This window comes from Meleagris gallopavo, chromosome 11 (assembly GCF_905368555.1).
Source record: "Meleagris gallopavo chromosome 11, MGAL_WU_HG_1.1, whole genome shotgun sequence".
Classification (NCBI taxonomy): Eukaryota; Metazoa; Chordata; class Aves; order Galliformes; family Phasianidae; genus Meleagris; species Meleagris gallopavo.
Genome location: NC_139414.1, coordinates 16,738,121 through 16,752,597, shown reverse-complemented (window position 1 = coordinate 16,752,597; position 14,477 = coordinate 16,738,121). Strand labels below are relative to the sequence as shown.

The 14,477-nt window shown below is 37.6% G+C and overlaps 1 protein-coding gene and 1 long non-coding RNA gene across 2 annotated transcripts in view; one reads left to right on the top strand and one right to left on the bottom strand.

The window, feature by feature from the left end:
• Positions 1–14,477, bottom strand: part of PEX5L (peroxisomal biogenesis factor 5 like) — a 96,860-nt gene that overhangs the window by 41,192 nt on the left and 41,191 nt on the right. Inside the window, exon 2 of the mRNA XM_085233407.1 lies at positions 1,612–1,677. Coding sequence (XP_085089533.1) covers positions 1,612–1,677 — 66 coding nt within the window. The remainder of the gene's footprint in view (positions 1–1,611; positions 1,678–14,477) is intronic.
• Positions 1–14,477, top strand: part of LOC116217059 (uncharacterized) — a 68,656-nt gene that overhangs the window by 35,188 nt on the left and 18,991 nt on the right. The window lies entirely within an intron of this gene.

Here is a 14,477-nt window from a genome sequence, read left to right as displayed (position 1 = left end):
GGAACGCACAAACACTGTTCAAAAAGAACAATAAATCAGTAGTGAGCCTCTAAGTTAGCATCGTGGTGTCTAGCCATAGTCTTGTTATTTGTTAGAGTTGCCCCAGTGAAGTCAACAGAAGTATTTCCTGCTGCCTTGCTGCAGCCAGGCTGGCCAGAGTAATCCAGGCCAATCTGAAGGATTGGGATGTTTTACAGGGTAGGGTGTCCGAATGACTAAGAGCTGTGTGATCAGCTCCTCGATTTAATTTTGGTTACCACAGAACACCTGTTTACCACTAAAACATTGGGTAAGGCTGATGCTGCAAATAAGGTGCAGATCTATGTGTTTCACTGAGGCAAACTCTCACTTAAATTTGGAAGTAACGTATAGGGCTGGGCCCAAAGCTTTTAATAACTCTAGCGATATTTTAAAAAGCAGCTTACATGATATAAACTCTGTGTTTTTGCTAACAATGTATGGAGCCAAATTCTGCTGTCATAATGCTATGCATCTTCCAAAAAATCATTGAACTTGATGTAATTTATTAGAAACTTTTCTTAAAATGCACTTCAGATACATTCTTTTGATTCAAAAGAGTCAAAAACATATATTCACATCTAATTTAATATTTTAACCAAGCACAAAATGCCTTGATGTTATCTGCCACACGCTTGGTAGCTGAACTCTTTGCTTTAAAAGGGTATTTATCTTCTTGAATTTGCCTAAGAATCTGCATTTTCATTTCTATTACTCTTGAAGTGGCAGAGGATGCCTGATCATGCATTGAGCATAGCAGCAGAACCGTGCTATGCTGGTGACCCCAGGCACATCCTCACTGTTGTACCTGTAAAGCTCCCATTGATTTCAGTAGAGGTTTTAGCTATGCGAAGACTGCAGGATCTGACTCCATAAAAGCAGCATTTTCTACTATGCTTGAATATATTTAAATGCTTATCTCTATTAACAGAAGGGGTTCTTTACTACCATAACATATAACAGAACTTCTTCCTCTAGCAAAGTATTCAGTGTCCAATATAAAAGAAAAAAAAAAAACAAAACAACACAAACATAACATCTTCTTTATACTGAACTGTATGGTGTATCAGAAACATTTCATCTATTGCATGTAAAAACTTAACATACTGAAGTGTTTTTTAGAAGAGATTTTATTAATTGACAGATCCTTAATAGGTTTCCTTGCTTGCGCAACCTGTTACCCTAAAGAGAGTTCTTTGCATGCTGCAAGAAATTCACAGAGCAGAAGTGTAGTAAGTTATAAGCATGCTGGATTAGTGGTGCCTTTGATATCCAAAGAACTGCAAGGTCATGGTAAATTTAATTTAAATATACTTAAATCAATGAAAATTATTTCTTATTACTAAGCATATCAAAGGTTCTTGGCCAATTACGTATTTACTCTGTACATGACTCATATGATGCATTTCAGGTCTATGAAGCTCCGTTACTGAATGCCATGTGGAGCTATCTTTAGCACTATTACCATGCTACTTGATTTTTATAACACTTAGTCCTTTTGTGCTGAGTGATAGACCAAAACAGTTATCAGGTAGAAAGGATGCATTGGAAAGCATGCAGTGCTTTTTATTTCTTGCAGAGTAAAAAACCCACCAAAGCAAAGGTCAGGTCACTTTTTTGAAGACAGAGCCACTTTTTCTTCAAGGTTTCACCTACTGCCTGAAAAGAGTCATGATACTTGTATTAGTGCCTGCTGTTAACCTTTCATAAACATAACTCTGCAAAACCTTGGGAGCGGTTGGTACCGTATATGACCCGTTTCATTAACTGAGTGTGGATATAGCTCAATATAGAATAGTAACCTGATGAATACTTATGTTTGTGCTGTTTCTCAGGAGTGAATGTGGTACATTAGCTATTTAAAGCAAATGGTACAAATACTACTTTTTTATTGGGTCTCTTTAGCCTTCCAAAAAGACTACAACTGGACAAAATTAGGTTGATGTATTTCTGGCTCCTCAGCCTATGATATGGAAAACATTGCCCTGAAAGTAGAAGTTAATAGGCAGTCTCCTGGGAACCAAAGAGAGAGACTACAGAGTAGCTTAAATACTCAGATTTTTATGGAGAGATAATACAAGTGACCAATCTATTGGTAAGTCCAATTGTTTATTTTAGTAACTAAAGATGGATTTAGCTGTAAGGTATCTGAGGTTAGAAATTTTGTTTGGTGTCTTTGCTGTAGTGAATACTTCTGCATTCTGTCCTAACCTATGAGGTGATTAGGCTGAAGAACTGGAAAAGAATAAGGATAGTTCATCTGTGACCAGGACAACCTTTTTACTGTTTAGAATTGCAGCTGAAATGATGATCTGTAGTGTATTTATTACCATGTTCAAAGTACTCAAATCTTTAGCAATAACCACTGCAAGATTTATGTTTTTAAAAGAAAAGGTAATTGTGGCTGCTTATTTATTAGGCCTTTTTCAGTTTTGTGGAGGTTTTTGTTTTTGTTTTAGTTTTTTTTGGCTTGCTGTACATATTTATCTGCTACAGCAGTTTATAGTCGATCAAACCCTGTAATTCTGTAACAGCCAATTTGAGATTTGCCAGATCTTTAAATAAGCAGTTGATAAGGCAGACTTGCAAGTAAAGTTATTTTCTCATCTAAACAAAGGCTTAATGAATGAATCTCATCATTTTCTATTTCTCTGCAATATGTTGATGGAAACAATTGTGATACAGGCCATGACAACTCTTCATAATACTCTTCACCTTCTGGAAAACCACATGTAGGTTACTGTTTTGACCAACGTACTGTAGAGTTCTTATAGAAGCCAAAGACACGTTGGGAATATTCTATGTATTAGGCTTTATTTTTTTCCTTTAAACTTCTAAAATAACCAAATGCTTTGTATTTATACAGTGGAGATGCCATGCTTGGAAAATGCACTAATTAGTCTATCTTAAATCAGAGACTGGGGAACAAAGGTAGAATTCAGAGGTGATGTTTGCATGAAATGAGTGGTTCGTCTTCCAGAAATGTGGCTTAAACTTCTAATAATTGGTGAACATAAATTACTCTTTCAAGTAATTTTGCTTGAGCTGTGTTTTTGTGTGGTCTGATGCTGAGGTGACCACAGCAAGGGTCAAATTTCACAGTACTCACAGTTGAATAGAAAAAGTGAAAATTGGGAATCTGTGTGATATCCTTGCTATGAACACTTAGAAATCCAGTCAAATTTCTGCAGAGGCTCAAAACGGGTATTTTGGTAGTCCTGGCACTTTCTGTGCCTTTTGCCTTGAGAGTACACTGAATATTTTGTATGTTGTACTTTTCAGTCCAGAATATTTTGCTGTACTTTACTCTGTTGAGTATTATCCCCGTTTGCTAAAATGAGAATCAGCTTAAATAGCTGGGGAGAGACTTTAACAGCAAACGTTATGGAAGATGCCTTAATAGAATCTTTCAGTTACAGTAGCTGTAATAATTTATGTTATGAGGAAGAACAAACAGGGATCCTGTATATGTTGAACTTGGGATGCTTGGCTGCTGTCCAGCTCCCTAGGCAGCTGATATATTTGACTTTTAGTACCAATTTAGCAACCTATTCAGAATGGGTTTATGCACTGTAAACCCTTATGTCTCGTGCGATTTAAAGATGAAGGGACATGTATGTTTTCAGCATTATGCTGTGAACACTTTTACCTCTCAAAATGAGCATGCACAACTAGGCAGTGGTACCATGAGAATTCTAATGCCCACAAGGTTATTGTGAGCTCTTGATTTTGCATAGGAATGTGTTGTTATTTTATATTTTTATTTTTATTTTCTCAAGCTTTTCTGCTTGTGTTTTCTCCATATGTCTTTCTTTTCATCATCTATGCTCTTCTCGAGTTTCTTTTAGTAACATATACTGCATCTTATACATCATTAAAAATAATGAGAAGCCATATGGTGAGGCAGTTCTGTGACCCACTACAAGATGGATATTTAAACAGAAAACTCCCTTTAATTGAGGCTGTTGGTACATTTTTAACAAAGCACGGTATACCTAACGTAAAGGGGACATCATTCCTTTAGGTAGTGTGAAGCTGACAGGTGTGGAGGTATATGAATGAGCTACATGTCCTAAACTGGAAGTAGTGTTGTCAGGGACGACCAGCTTTCAAGTCCTGAGCTAATATTTCCAATATTGTACTTGCATCCTTTAGAACCTCTCATCAGCTTTTCTGTTCATGGTGGTTTAAGCTCTTCTGACTCATGACCAAGTTGTTCATTCTTATGGTAAGCGTATACAGTAAGACTTGCCCAACAAATAATTTACAATAAAGCAGCTAAATGAATAATGGCTGAGTTCTATGTGTGCTGAGAATGAAAGAAGAGAGAAATCAAAGATGATCATTTTGTTGGAATGATTTAGATTTCAATATTTAGATGGAAATATAAATATGTATGTATATATTTTGCTACATACAAAGAAAATCGACAAAAAAAGATAATGTCTGATAAAAAGGAATTGGCACAAATGTTCAGATTTACCCTTACTGAATTGGCCTTGTTTCCATTTAAATGTCAATACTGTGGCTAAACTGCATTCTAGGTTTAGAAACATTTGCATTGAAAATAGTTTTGTTAGGGTTTCTGGTTGGTTTATGTTGTTCATCAGTAACTGTTGCATTACGTGTGCTTCCTTTAGAGGTTGTCTCATTTTGATGCCTACAGATTCATTTTGAAAGCCAAGTGGGACTGCTTCCAAAGCATCTCCAATGAAAGCTCTGCAGAACCCATTTTGCTCTAAAGAAACCTTGAATTATTGTCCTTAATGCATCTGAAAGATACTGTAACTGTAAATTGGTCAAACATCTGCCAAATTAACTCATTTTGTCTCAACTAGTCTGATTCCTTCAGGCTAGTATGATGAAAATACAATGAAAAAAAAGGAAACTTGATTGGTTTTTTTTTCCACTTGAGTTAAAAAGTTTTATTCAAAGTATGCAAAGGAACATACTTACTCAATAAGATCACAATTTTTAATATTTGAACAATGTATGTCTAGCTGTAAATAGTTTTTTAAAAAGCCTGTAATTCAGAGCAAAGACTGGAATGAAGCTAACTATTCTGAGGTTGTTTAAGGTTCTGGTGCTTTTATGAAGTGGTTATATAATGTAGCTGCTTGTGATTGCAGGCCTGCGTGAGGTGCTTCTTTCTGTGTAAGCATCATCTTTTATTAAGGCCATTTTGAATAAGTAGAAGCATTTCTCTTCAGTGTTTATTTGATTGACTTGATGATTTTCAGCTACATTTTACAGGAGTGAGTCTTTTGCCTGTACAATTGTGTTCAACTTCAAAAATTCCAGGGGATAGCTAGAGAATTTATTTTGTCTCTGCTTAGTTTGCATCAAGGAACATTGTGAAATTGTTGTGTTTATTAACTGGCAATTTAAAATTTATTTGGTCATCTTCAGCAGAGAGAGTTAATACCAAAATATTAAGTCATTTTGAATTGGGGTTCACGTGGTTGACTTCAGCATCACGAGTCCCAGAAATGGCGTATGAATAGTAACAGGATTAGTTTATTACTCTAATGCCTGTACTGAGTTAGAACAAGGCATTTCTCTAATACTAGTTCAAGTGGAATTCAAGGTTCCCAGATCACTTGCAAACTAAACAGACTGAGGTGTATTCATCACCAGTGATTAAGCACATGCATACTGCACACAAGATGTGTGAACCAGTTTGCTCCAGCACATAAAGCACTGCTTTTTCTCCAGTGTGTTAGGGGTTCCTTGCACCTGAAAGCTGCTACCCAGGTGTGAGCGGCATTAACTCCTACATAGCTCAGAGCACGTGGGCTAACAGCCTACAGCAATGAACTTAGATTAAAGGCTGTACTCTCAGTCTGTGCCTTCCTCCTTTGAGGAGGAAAACTGCTGAAGCAGTTTATTTTCTGAGTAACTAGAGGGCTAGAAGTTGGATCATTAGTAAAAAAAATTCTTAAATTTTTGCCTTGAAACAGCCAGTAAATATTTCAGTATTTGATTTGAAAACTATTTAAGAATTACATAGCTTTTACATATTTTTTTCTATAAGAATCACTTTGTTGAGTTTTAAGGGGTAGAAATCAGAATTGTTTCAGTTCTTTTACAGCCTGCCCTGCCCCCAACACCAAGGATGTTAGTCCAGAATAATGACTCATCTGTTTAATTCAGTTGAAATGAGTTTGGGCTACAAGAAGTGATCTATAGATGGAGAACTTCTGTGTTACTATTAATGCTCTTCAAGATGTAATGCCACAGCTAAACAGAACACGGAGCTAATGACGTGACTGAGTAACAATAGTAGTTCAAAAAACAATAACTTGTGCTTTTTAATTTTATTTTTATTTTTTTTAGGAAAAAATATCTGAGAGCTGGTAATTTTCAGTTGGAAAAATTGGAGGTTTATCAAAGATCAGGAATGAAAAATAGTCTCCATAGGAAATTCAGAATATAGAACATTAGTCTGAACAAATTGTTGATTACGAGACAGCTGTTTCTGAGCCTGTTTTATATAAAATGCTTTATAAGTTAAAAACAAGTTTGATGTAGTGGTAGGGTAGCCCTCAATGAAACTGATAGTCATTTTCATTTAGCCTCAGGCAATGCCTTGAGCTCCAAAGCTTGAGATGGACACTAATTTCTTTGCATTGCAAATGTTTAGAGATGTTGGGAACCTCGATTAGAACAGATTTTGCATGGATGTGTTTTTGCAGTTCTGCACTTTTAAACTCTGTTGTTGTTGGGAAGGGTTCCTGTACTCTCATATGGATGTTTTGAGAAGCAAAAGTTTAGCAATAAATAAAGCAAAAGCATAAAATGTTATCTCTAAGTACCTTGTAGCTTTCTGTCTTCAGTCTCAAACTAGCTTTTGCAGAGAATAAAGAGGGATGATCACTGGGGAGAGAGAAGTCTGTGGGCTGCTTTCTGTCTCCAAAAAGTGCATAGGCACAGCAGATAACTAGAGCCGTGCCTAGAATATGATGCAAGTTTGAGGTGGTTTTTTATGTGTGTGTGTTTGGTGTTTTTTTTAAATGATACAGACTCTAATGTTAAAATGATGTCATCTTTGCTCAGTCTTACTGAAAAATAGAAGAAATGTATATTTTCCAAGTGTTTGCAAGCTGAAGCACTTTACTCTTCCTCCAATTGGGTATCATTATGAAGCCATTCATTCTCTAGCTGTACACCTGCATAACTGAAAACAGAACTGGGTCCCACTTGCCCACTCTTTTTTGTGTATGATTGTGTATGTATTTTTTGTGTATGTAGCTTGGACAGAGACTTGGCAGACATTTAGAATGAGGAGAAGAGGCAAAGCAGAGCAAATTGAAAGAAAAAAGTCTCTCTTACAGAACTTAAAGAAGGCTCTGCATGCATACTAATCCGATCATATCCTGTAGTTACAATTCTGTGAGAGACTTAAGATCATTTAAATCCTGAAACTGAGGTTTTCTGCATAGAAAAGAGCTGGCAAACCTGTAGAGAGTATAACAAATTTTAATCACAACTACTGGACATGAGGGTTTTCTGTTGTTTCCTTTGGGTTTTATGTTACCAGATAGGGGAGGGGGGGGGAAAGGCTGTTACTTAATGCTGCTGTAGGGATGATTTTCCTCTGAAAACCTTGAAAAAAGGTATTATTATTATTTAGGAAAGGTAAAATTGATGTTGAATGAGGGCAACTGGTCTGATGCCCTGTTACTCTGAGATACAGATAAAATTCTGCACTCTGTTTTGAATATTAAGGTAATCAGTGAATGACTTGGCAGATGTTTCTTGCTAGGTGCCTCATTTCAGAACTATTTTAAACAAGTGTTACTTCTAAAATAACTGCTATTTTGATTCTGATTTTGTTTACAAAAGGGCAGCTTGGACACAGAAGACGGTTTGTAATGTATTCTCATCAATATTAACTCTTATTGAAGATTAGGATGAAAATCTCAGGATTTGAGTTCTGTAAAGCTGGGGTAAATGTTATGGGATCAAAATCCATGCCTTCCGTTTAACTCTTATGTAGTGACTTGTGTATTATACGAGAAGATTTAATTCTGCTTAGCATTTCTGCTTTATCTTTGGCTCTTTGTTAAACAGACAGAAGAGTATGATCTGGATTTCTTTTGAAATTACTCTCCCATCAGACCCATGGTTACTCCTGTACATATGAACTAATAAGAACACATCTTGCTGAGTGATGGGTTTGAAATCAACAGATCAGGGTGATTATGATTGAATTTTTTTTTTTTTTTTTTAAGATTTAATTTCTTGCAATAACTGTGTTCTCACCAGCCAACGTTTTGAATGCTGCCAGGATACATTTAATATTTCCTGTAAAATAAACATTTGATTTTCTCCATAACAGAAACTTTTGGTACCCTCGAATTTATGATGTCATTTTTCTGCCAGAACTTAAAGATTTGAATCCTTTCTACAACAAATGGAAACTAAAGTAGAGCTGTTACAGCACTTTGGTGATAAAGAGGCCTTGGGCTATATCCTTGACCCCAGATTCTTTATTCTGTGTCTCTTGTGCTGTGTGTTCTTGGTAACAAAGGCGTCTGAATCTTAGTGTACTTACTGGTGAGAATAAAGCTCTATTTTTAATACAGTGTAGTAGGACATGTTTACCCCTTTATTTTTCTTCCCTAAAAATAGCAGTTCGCCATTTATCAGACGATAGCAGTAGTAGAAGAGGCAGTGGAATAATGGTGTGACTGCAGAATAACTTAATGTCCCTGACCTGGTGATGGCCTCTGTGCACAGTTTCTGCCCTGGAATGATCTCATCTGAAGTATGTTAATGCTGCAAAAGCAGCCTTAACAGCATCGTATAAGCCCATTTGGAGGGGATTATGCTACTATCCCTTCATTTAGCTCTTCGTTTATCACACAGTCTAGAAACCTTCAGGAAACAAGTTCTTAACGTTTGAGGTATTATGAGCACAGTCTTAAAATATTCTTAATTCTTTGGTGTGTACTACTACTGTGGAGAAGGAACTTTGCTAATACTACAGACATCTAATTACGAAAAAAAAACAAAACTGAGGCACAAAAAAGTAATTAGGGCCTAATCTTGGGCAGTTAAAGACTCATTCACCAATCTATACCATTTTTAGCATAATGGGCCACATCCATGGCACTTTTATAAAAATACTCTTTTGTATTATTCTTCTTGGCTTTAGTGGATTTGACTCCAATGACAGTGATTAATGCTGGGTCTGTGCTGCAAGGACCCAAAGGCAGTAGCTGCATTTCTTACAGCGAGCACATCACTAATACCAGGTGCACTTTGGTTAAACAGGTGCTCATCTTCTCCTGTATCAGGTTAATGTAATGCAGTTAAAAGTAATATTTGTCATAAATGTTACCTCATTTATTTCTATATAGTAACAAACATCTATTAAAAAAAAAGTAGTTTCTTGATGTTTACATATGTTTTTAGAATTCTGTAAGCTGGCAATAAAAAGAAGCTGGTAACTGTAAATTTCTTTACAGAGAGGTTCTGGATTCTCAAAACTTCCTAATTAGGATTGCAGGTGCAAAAATTATTAAATCATCAGTTATGCTTGTTGTGACACTTTAATGCTTTCTTGGGGTAGAAATGGTAATAAATCTTCCCCATAGCTCAGGGCATGATCCCTTCTGGCTGCAGAGGTTAAGTTGTCTGACAGCAGTGTGACAGCTATTGTCAGAGTTATTTCTCCTTAGAGGTTCTATCAAGAAAAAAAATCGGTATTAATCTTGTAGTCCAGTGCTATACACTCACTGCTTGTATGCCCTTCCACAGGAACACGTTTGTTTAGAATGAGCAGTTCTTGAACATCAAAATAAATCTTGATCAAGTTAATGAGCAAGGATGAGTGAATGCTGTGAAGTGCTTGCAGACTGCCTCAATAAATGTTCTTGTTACGTGAGGTAATAAGGGAAAGCAGCTTGCTTGTGTTTGCTATTTGTGCTATAGCCAGGATGTAGCTGACAAAAACATGGGAGGTGTCAGAGTACAGCTAGCACCTTCCCATGATGGGGAGGTAGGGTGAGGAGGATAAGATAGGATGTTACAAACAGGAGGTATCTCTATGTTTCTTGGCTTTGTGTTCTGCTCAGAAGGGTGCAGCTGAGCCAGAAGGGGAAAAGAAACAGTAGATTTGCTGTCCAGCAGTAAGTCACTGGTCTCCTGGTGGGTTTAGACAGAAAATAGCTTTTCTATTGGCAGTGCTAATATCAGTCTGTCAGGCAGCACTGTGAACTTTGTGTTTACTGAAATGCTTTGCTGCTTTATTTCACTTTGAAAGCCTTATAAATAAGGGAGGCTTGATCCAAACGTGACTCTTGACATAAGTTTACAGCATTTCATGTTAACAGGACCCTGGTGAAATAATATGAAAGATGGCATTGTCAACTTGGATCAGCAACAGTTACTTCAAAAACAAGCATATAGGCATATGCTTAGACTGGCAAGGAGTGGAAGATTTTTTTAGCCCGGATAGAATGAGCATAATTGAGGAAAAAAGAAGCTGTCACAGATGGTGATAGCAGTGAGAGGCCCAATGGCATGTGCTTCAACCCAGAGTTTGCTCCAGTGGAGTAACTGAGGGAGGTGGGATAACATACCAAACATGTGCCAAAATCTCCAGCTCTAAGAAACTAAACCTGCGTATTTGTAAAATGTGAATCAAATCATTCCTTCTCTTGGATGTCTATGAGCAGAAAAGAAGACTGAGAAATGTGTCTGATGGTCCCACAGGACTTGTGCCAGAGAGCATTAGGCATAGATGAGGCAATGAGGACTTCCAGGAGTGAGGCAGCCTGTGGTATTGGCGTGGCGTAGCTCTGTGTTGTCAGAGGAAGGACAAGTGCTGTGTACTCCTGCAGGATGCCTGGCAGAATGAGAACACAGCAGTGTTTCCCTGTGCAGGGGGGTGTTGTCTGGCTCCACAAAGGAGCTGCCTTATTTGAAACCCTGCCAAGCTGTGGCTGAGCTGTGAAGGCTGAGCTGAATGTACGCAGCATGGTCAGGATTTTCCGTTCCCCTTCCTTTTCACACCTTAACATAAAGTGCCCTTGGAATCATTAGCAGCCAATAAACTCAAGCAGTTGATTTGTGATCAGTGAAGTGAAAAGGAGAGCTTGGAGCTATTTTCGCACTTTCCAAACTGAAATGTCCTCTCATCAACCACACTTCAGTTTTTCACACATTTTGTCTCATTTCATTAATAGAGTAAATTTGTTGGGTCGGTAACAGCGGCAGTGATTAAAGACAGTTTAGCTAAGGTAGACCAAGAACTTGTTCTTATTTTTCTTACACAAAGGACCATTTCCTTTCAAATATTACTGTGTTATCCTGAAAAAAACCTCTTTCTTTCACGCCTCTTTTCTCTCTGTATGTAGAGCAATACATACAGGTAGCCTGAAATGAGTTGTTAATAGATACAAGGCATTGACAGAAGTGACAAGTGTGGATCTGAAGTACAGGCAATGAATATGAGCAGTATGTGTGTTTTGTGCTGCGATGTGAAATGCCAGTATGAAGTTTCCTTGTTGATTTGTAAAGCAAAGGCTACATACACAATTAGGTTTCTGTCCACAAGAGAAAGGTCAGGAACAAAACCCGGCCTTGTTTGTCTCATAGCTGCCCACCTTGGAGCTGCTATTACCACGCCTGACATCTTTAGCCTGCCTTTCACAATTTCAAGCCAGTTATTATAATCTAACGAGAAGTATTACAGGCTTCAGTAAATCATGGATGGTTTTTAGTTTTTACAAATACTGTAGAAGCTAAGAAAAGGAGAACTTGGCAAGGGTTTTCGGTAGGGTTTTTCTGTAGCATTAAGCAAGTAGCTTTACATTTGGGGGTTGCATGAATCATGTGATGCAGTAATGCCTAGTAATTCCTGTCTTTTAAAGCTGTAAGACTGTATGTGCTCACCTTAGTTAACCACATATATAACAGTTACCAAAAAAGCTTTGTTTTGTACATCACTTATATCTCACAGGGATTACCCTCAAATATACACTCATTTATTATGAAAAAATATCAGTTCATGGAATTTGTAGTTCTCAGCTCTCTAATGCTGTCCCTGAGTAAGAGGTTTACTGTCTAGCTCTCCCCTTAGTCCAGAGAAGAATGAAGCTGAGAGACTGAATTACTGCTTGCTCATGCCATGCACCCACAGAAGCCATTTTGCTGTTTGCTTTGTCACTTCTCCACTGTAGTGGTGCAGAATGCTGCTACAGCCAGTGACTTCAGTGACCTGCTCAAGTGACACTGCTAGACCTGCTGGGAACTTGCAGAGGTGTTATCTTTCTTCTCCCAGGTTCACGCTTCAAGTTAGGTGTGATGTTGTGCAGTGAGGATTTCATGAACGTGCATTTCTGTTCTTTGTCTTTTATCATTGGCCTTAGAATTCTCTGCTGACTTTCCTCTTTATTTTCTTGCCACTTTCTTCCTTTTTGTAGTGGAACCCAAAAGGTCCCAGAAGCCTTTTGTTATAATGGTGTTCTATTTCAAATTATCATTTGCTATCTGTTTCAATTTATGATTTGTATACATCCTCCTAGTAAAACATATATTTGCATACATCCTACTGTAAAACAGTAATGTAAGTCGATTCTTTGAGCCTCATTTTTACTCTTCTGTAAATATATCAATGCTTAGAAATTTGTCCTCTGAGAACTGTGTGTTCAATGAGTCAGAAATTGTATCAGAACTAACATTAGGAATTTCTGTTGTACTTTTTGAGGCTTGGCCTGATGTACGTTGCCCACTGTCCTGTTATGCTGAATATCATACCTAGAACCAATCAGCCTGTGAAGTACTCTCTAATGAAACCAGCAAGTTAGAATTACACTGCAGACCAGCAATGCACAGCTATGACTTCTTATGAACAGATTACAGTGCAGCAGCTATTGTTCAATGTTGGCATTTCTCCTGACTTATAGTTTGATTTAATATTATTTAGAAAAGGACATCTGTATGGACTGAAAGATAGAGCACCTTACAAAATGCTCTGAATAAAGCCGTTCCCAAGCAGAACTGCTGGCCCTGTTCTCAGCCGTGAGGAAAAATTACTTTTAAGGTTGTTATCTGCCTACAGAGAAGATGGTGGCATATTACTATAGGGGACTGGACATTCGTGTGAATCTGTGTTCCTTCATTGTATTCCTTCCTGTATTCTTAAAATAAGAGTGTGACAGTTTTACACAGAAAATCACTTCAAAACAAAGGTCAAAAATTGTCAAAAAATTCTCAACCTAAGAGGCTTATTTCTTTCTTGCTGGGTAACTAAGCCTTGTCTTTGCATAGTTAATTCTTCTTTCCCTGAATGATACATCAACTAAGAAACTTTGTCTTGACTTGAGCTCTGCATTTTTGTTCTCTCCCAGCAGGACAATTGCGTTTCAGAGCCAGCAGGCTTCCCACTGTTAGAGATCTATAAAAAGATTCTGAAACTGATTCATCTTCTAAATGTTTCCGTGACACAGTTTTGATGTTAAAACAAGTATGGAAGTGTGCTTTGTGGCACATGAATCATGTGACAAAGCTTTTGTTGACAAACTCATACAGCAGCTGTCATGGGATTATTATATCTGTCAGAGTGAGGCTCACTAGGGAGCAGGTAAATGCACCCTGAAAGATTACCTGTGCCTTGAACACAGTGCTGATGTTTCTAATGCTTTCTCTCCTTTTATAAAACTTGAACAAAGAAGTACCAAGCTGTGTTAGTCTCCTTGGGAGAGAAGATTTTATTCAGAAAACTCATGCTATTTTATTTTCTGGGTCCCAGACTATGGTTCAGTAATATAAGTTATGAAATTCTGTGTTCTGTGCTGGGCTTTATACTTTAATTCATAGTGTTAATAAATAGAGGTGTCTTAAAATGAAATGGCAATGGAGGCCTGCTCCTGTCCAAACTTACATCTTGGAGGCGCGTTCACTCGGTGTGTGCTGATCAGTAGCTGTTACATTTCTGCACAAACCTATGTCCATTTGAACATTTACAGAAACTGCATGCAACTGTCAGTCATATCAGTCAATCCTTTTCAGTGAAAAAGAAATGTGGACATTTAAAGTCAACTTATGTTAAATCGAAAGTGGTTTTTTGTTTCAGAGTTTTCTACTTTATACTTCTTATTTTGGGGGCTGGTTTCACTGTTTTCAGGGATGAAACGCAAAAGAGAAAAACAAGGTTTCAAAGCTTCTCTCTTTTCTTGATTGTGCATTTTGTAAGAACTACCTGATGTCAGCAGCAAGAAGAAAAAAAGCAGTGGGAGCAAAGAGATGTAAAGGAATCTCTGAATTTGATGGCAAGGCTTAGCAGTCAGCAGGAAATCTTTGCAAGGCGCCTGTTGGCTCTGCAGTAGAGCAGAGCAGCTCCTGGGAGCTTGGTGTTTTGTTTTCCTGGCATCCTGCTGGGTGGATGGGTGCGAGGAAACTCTTCTGCAGGAGAAAATTCAATTAAAAGTGATTCAGAACTGTGAACC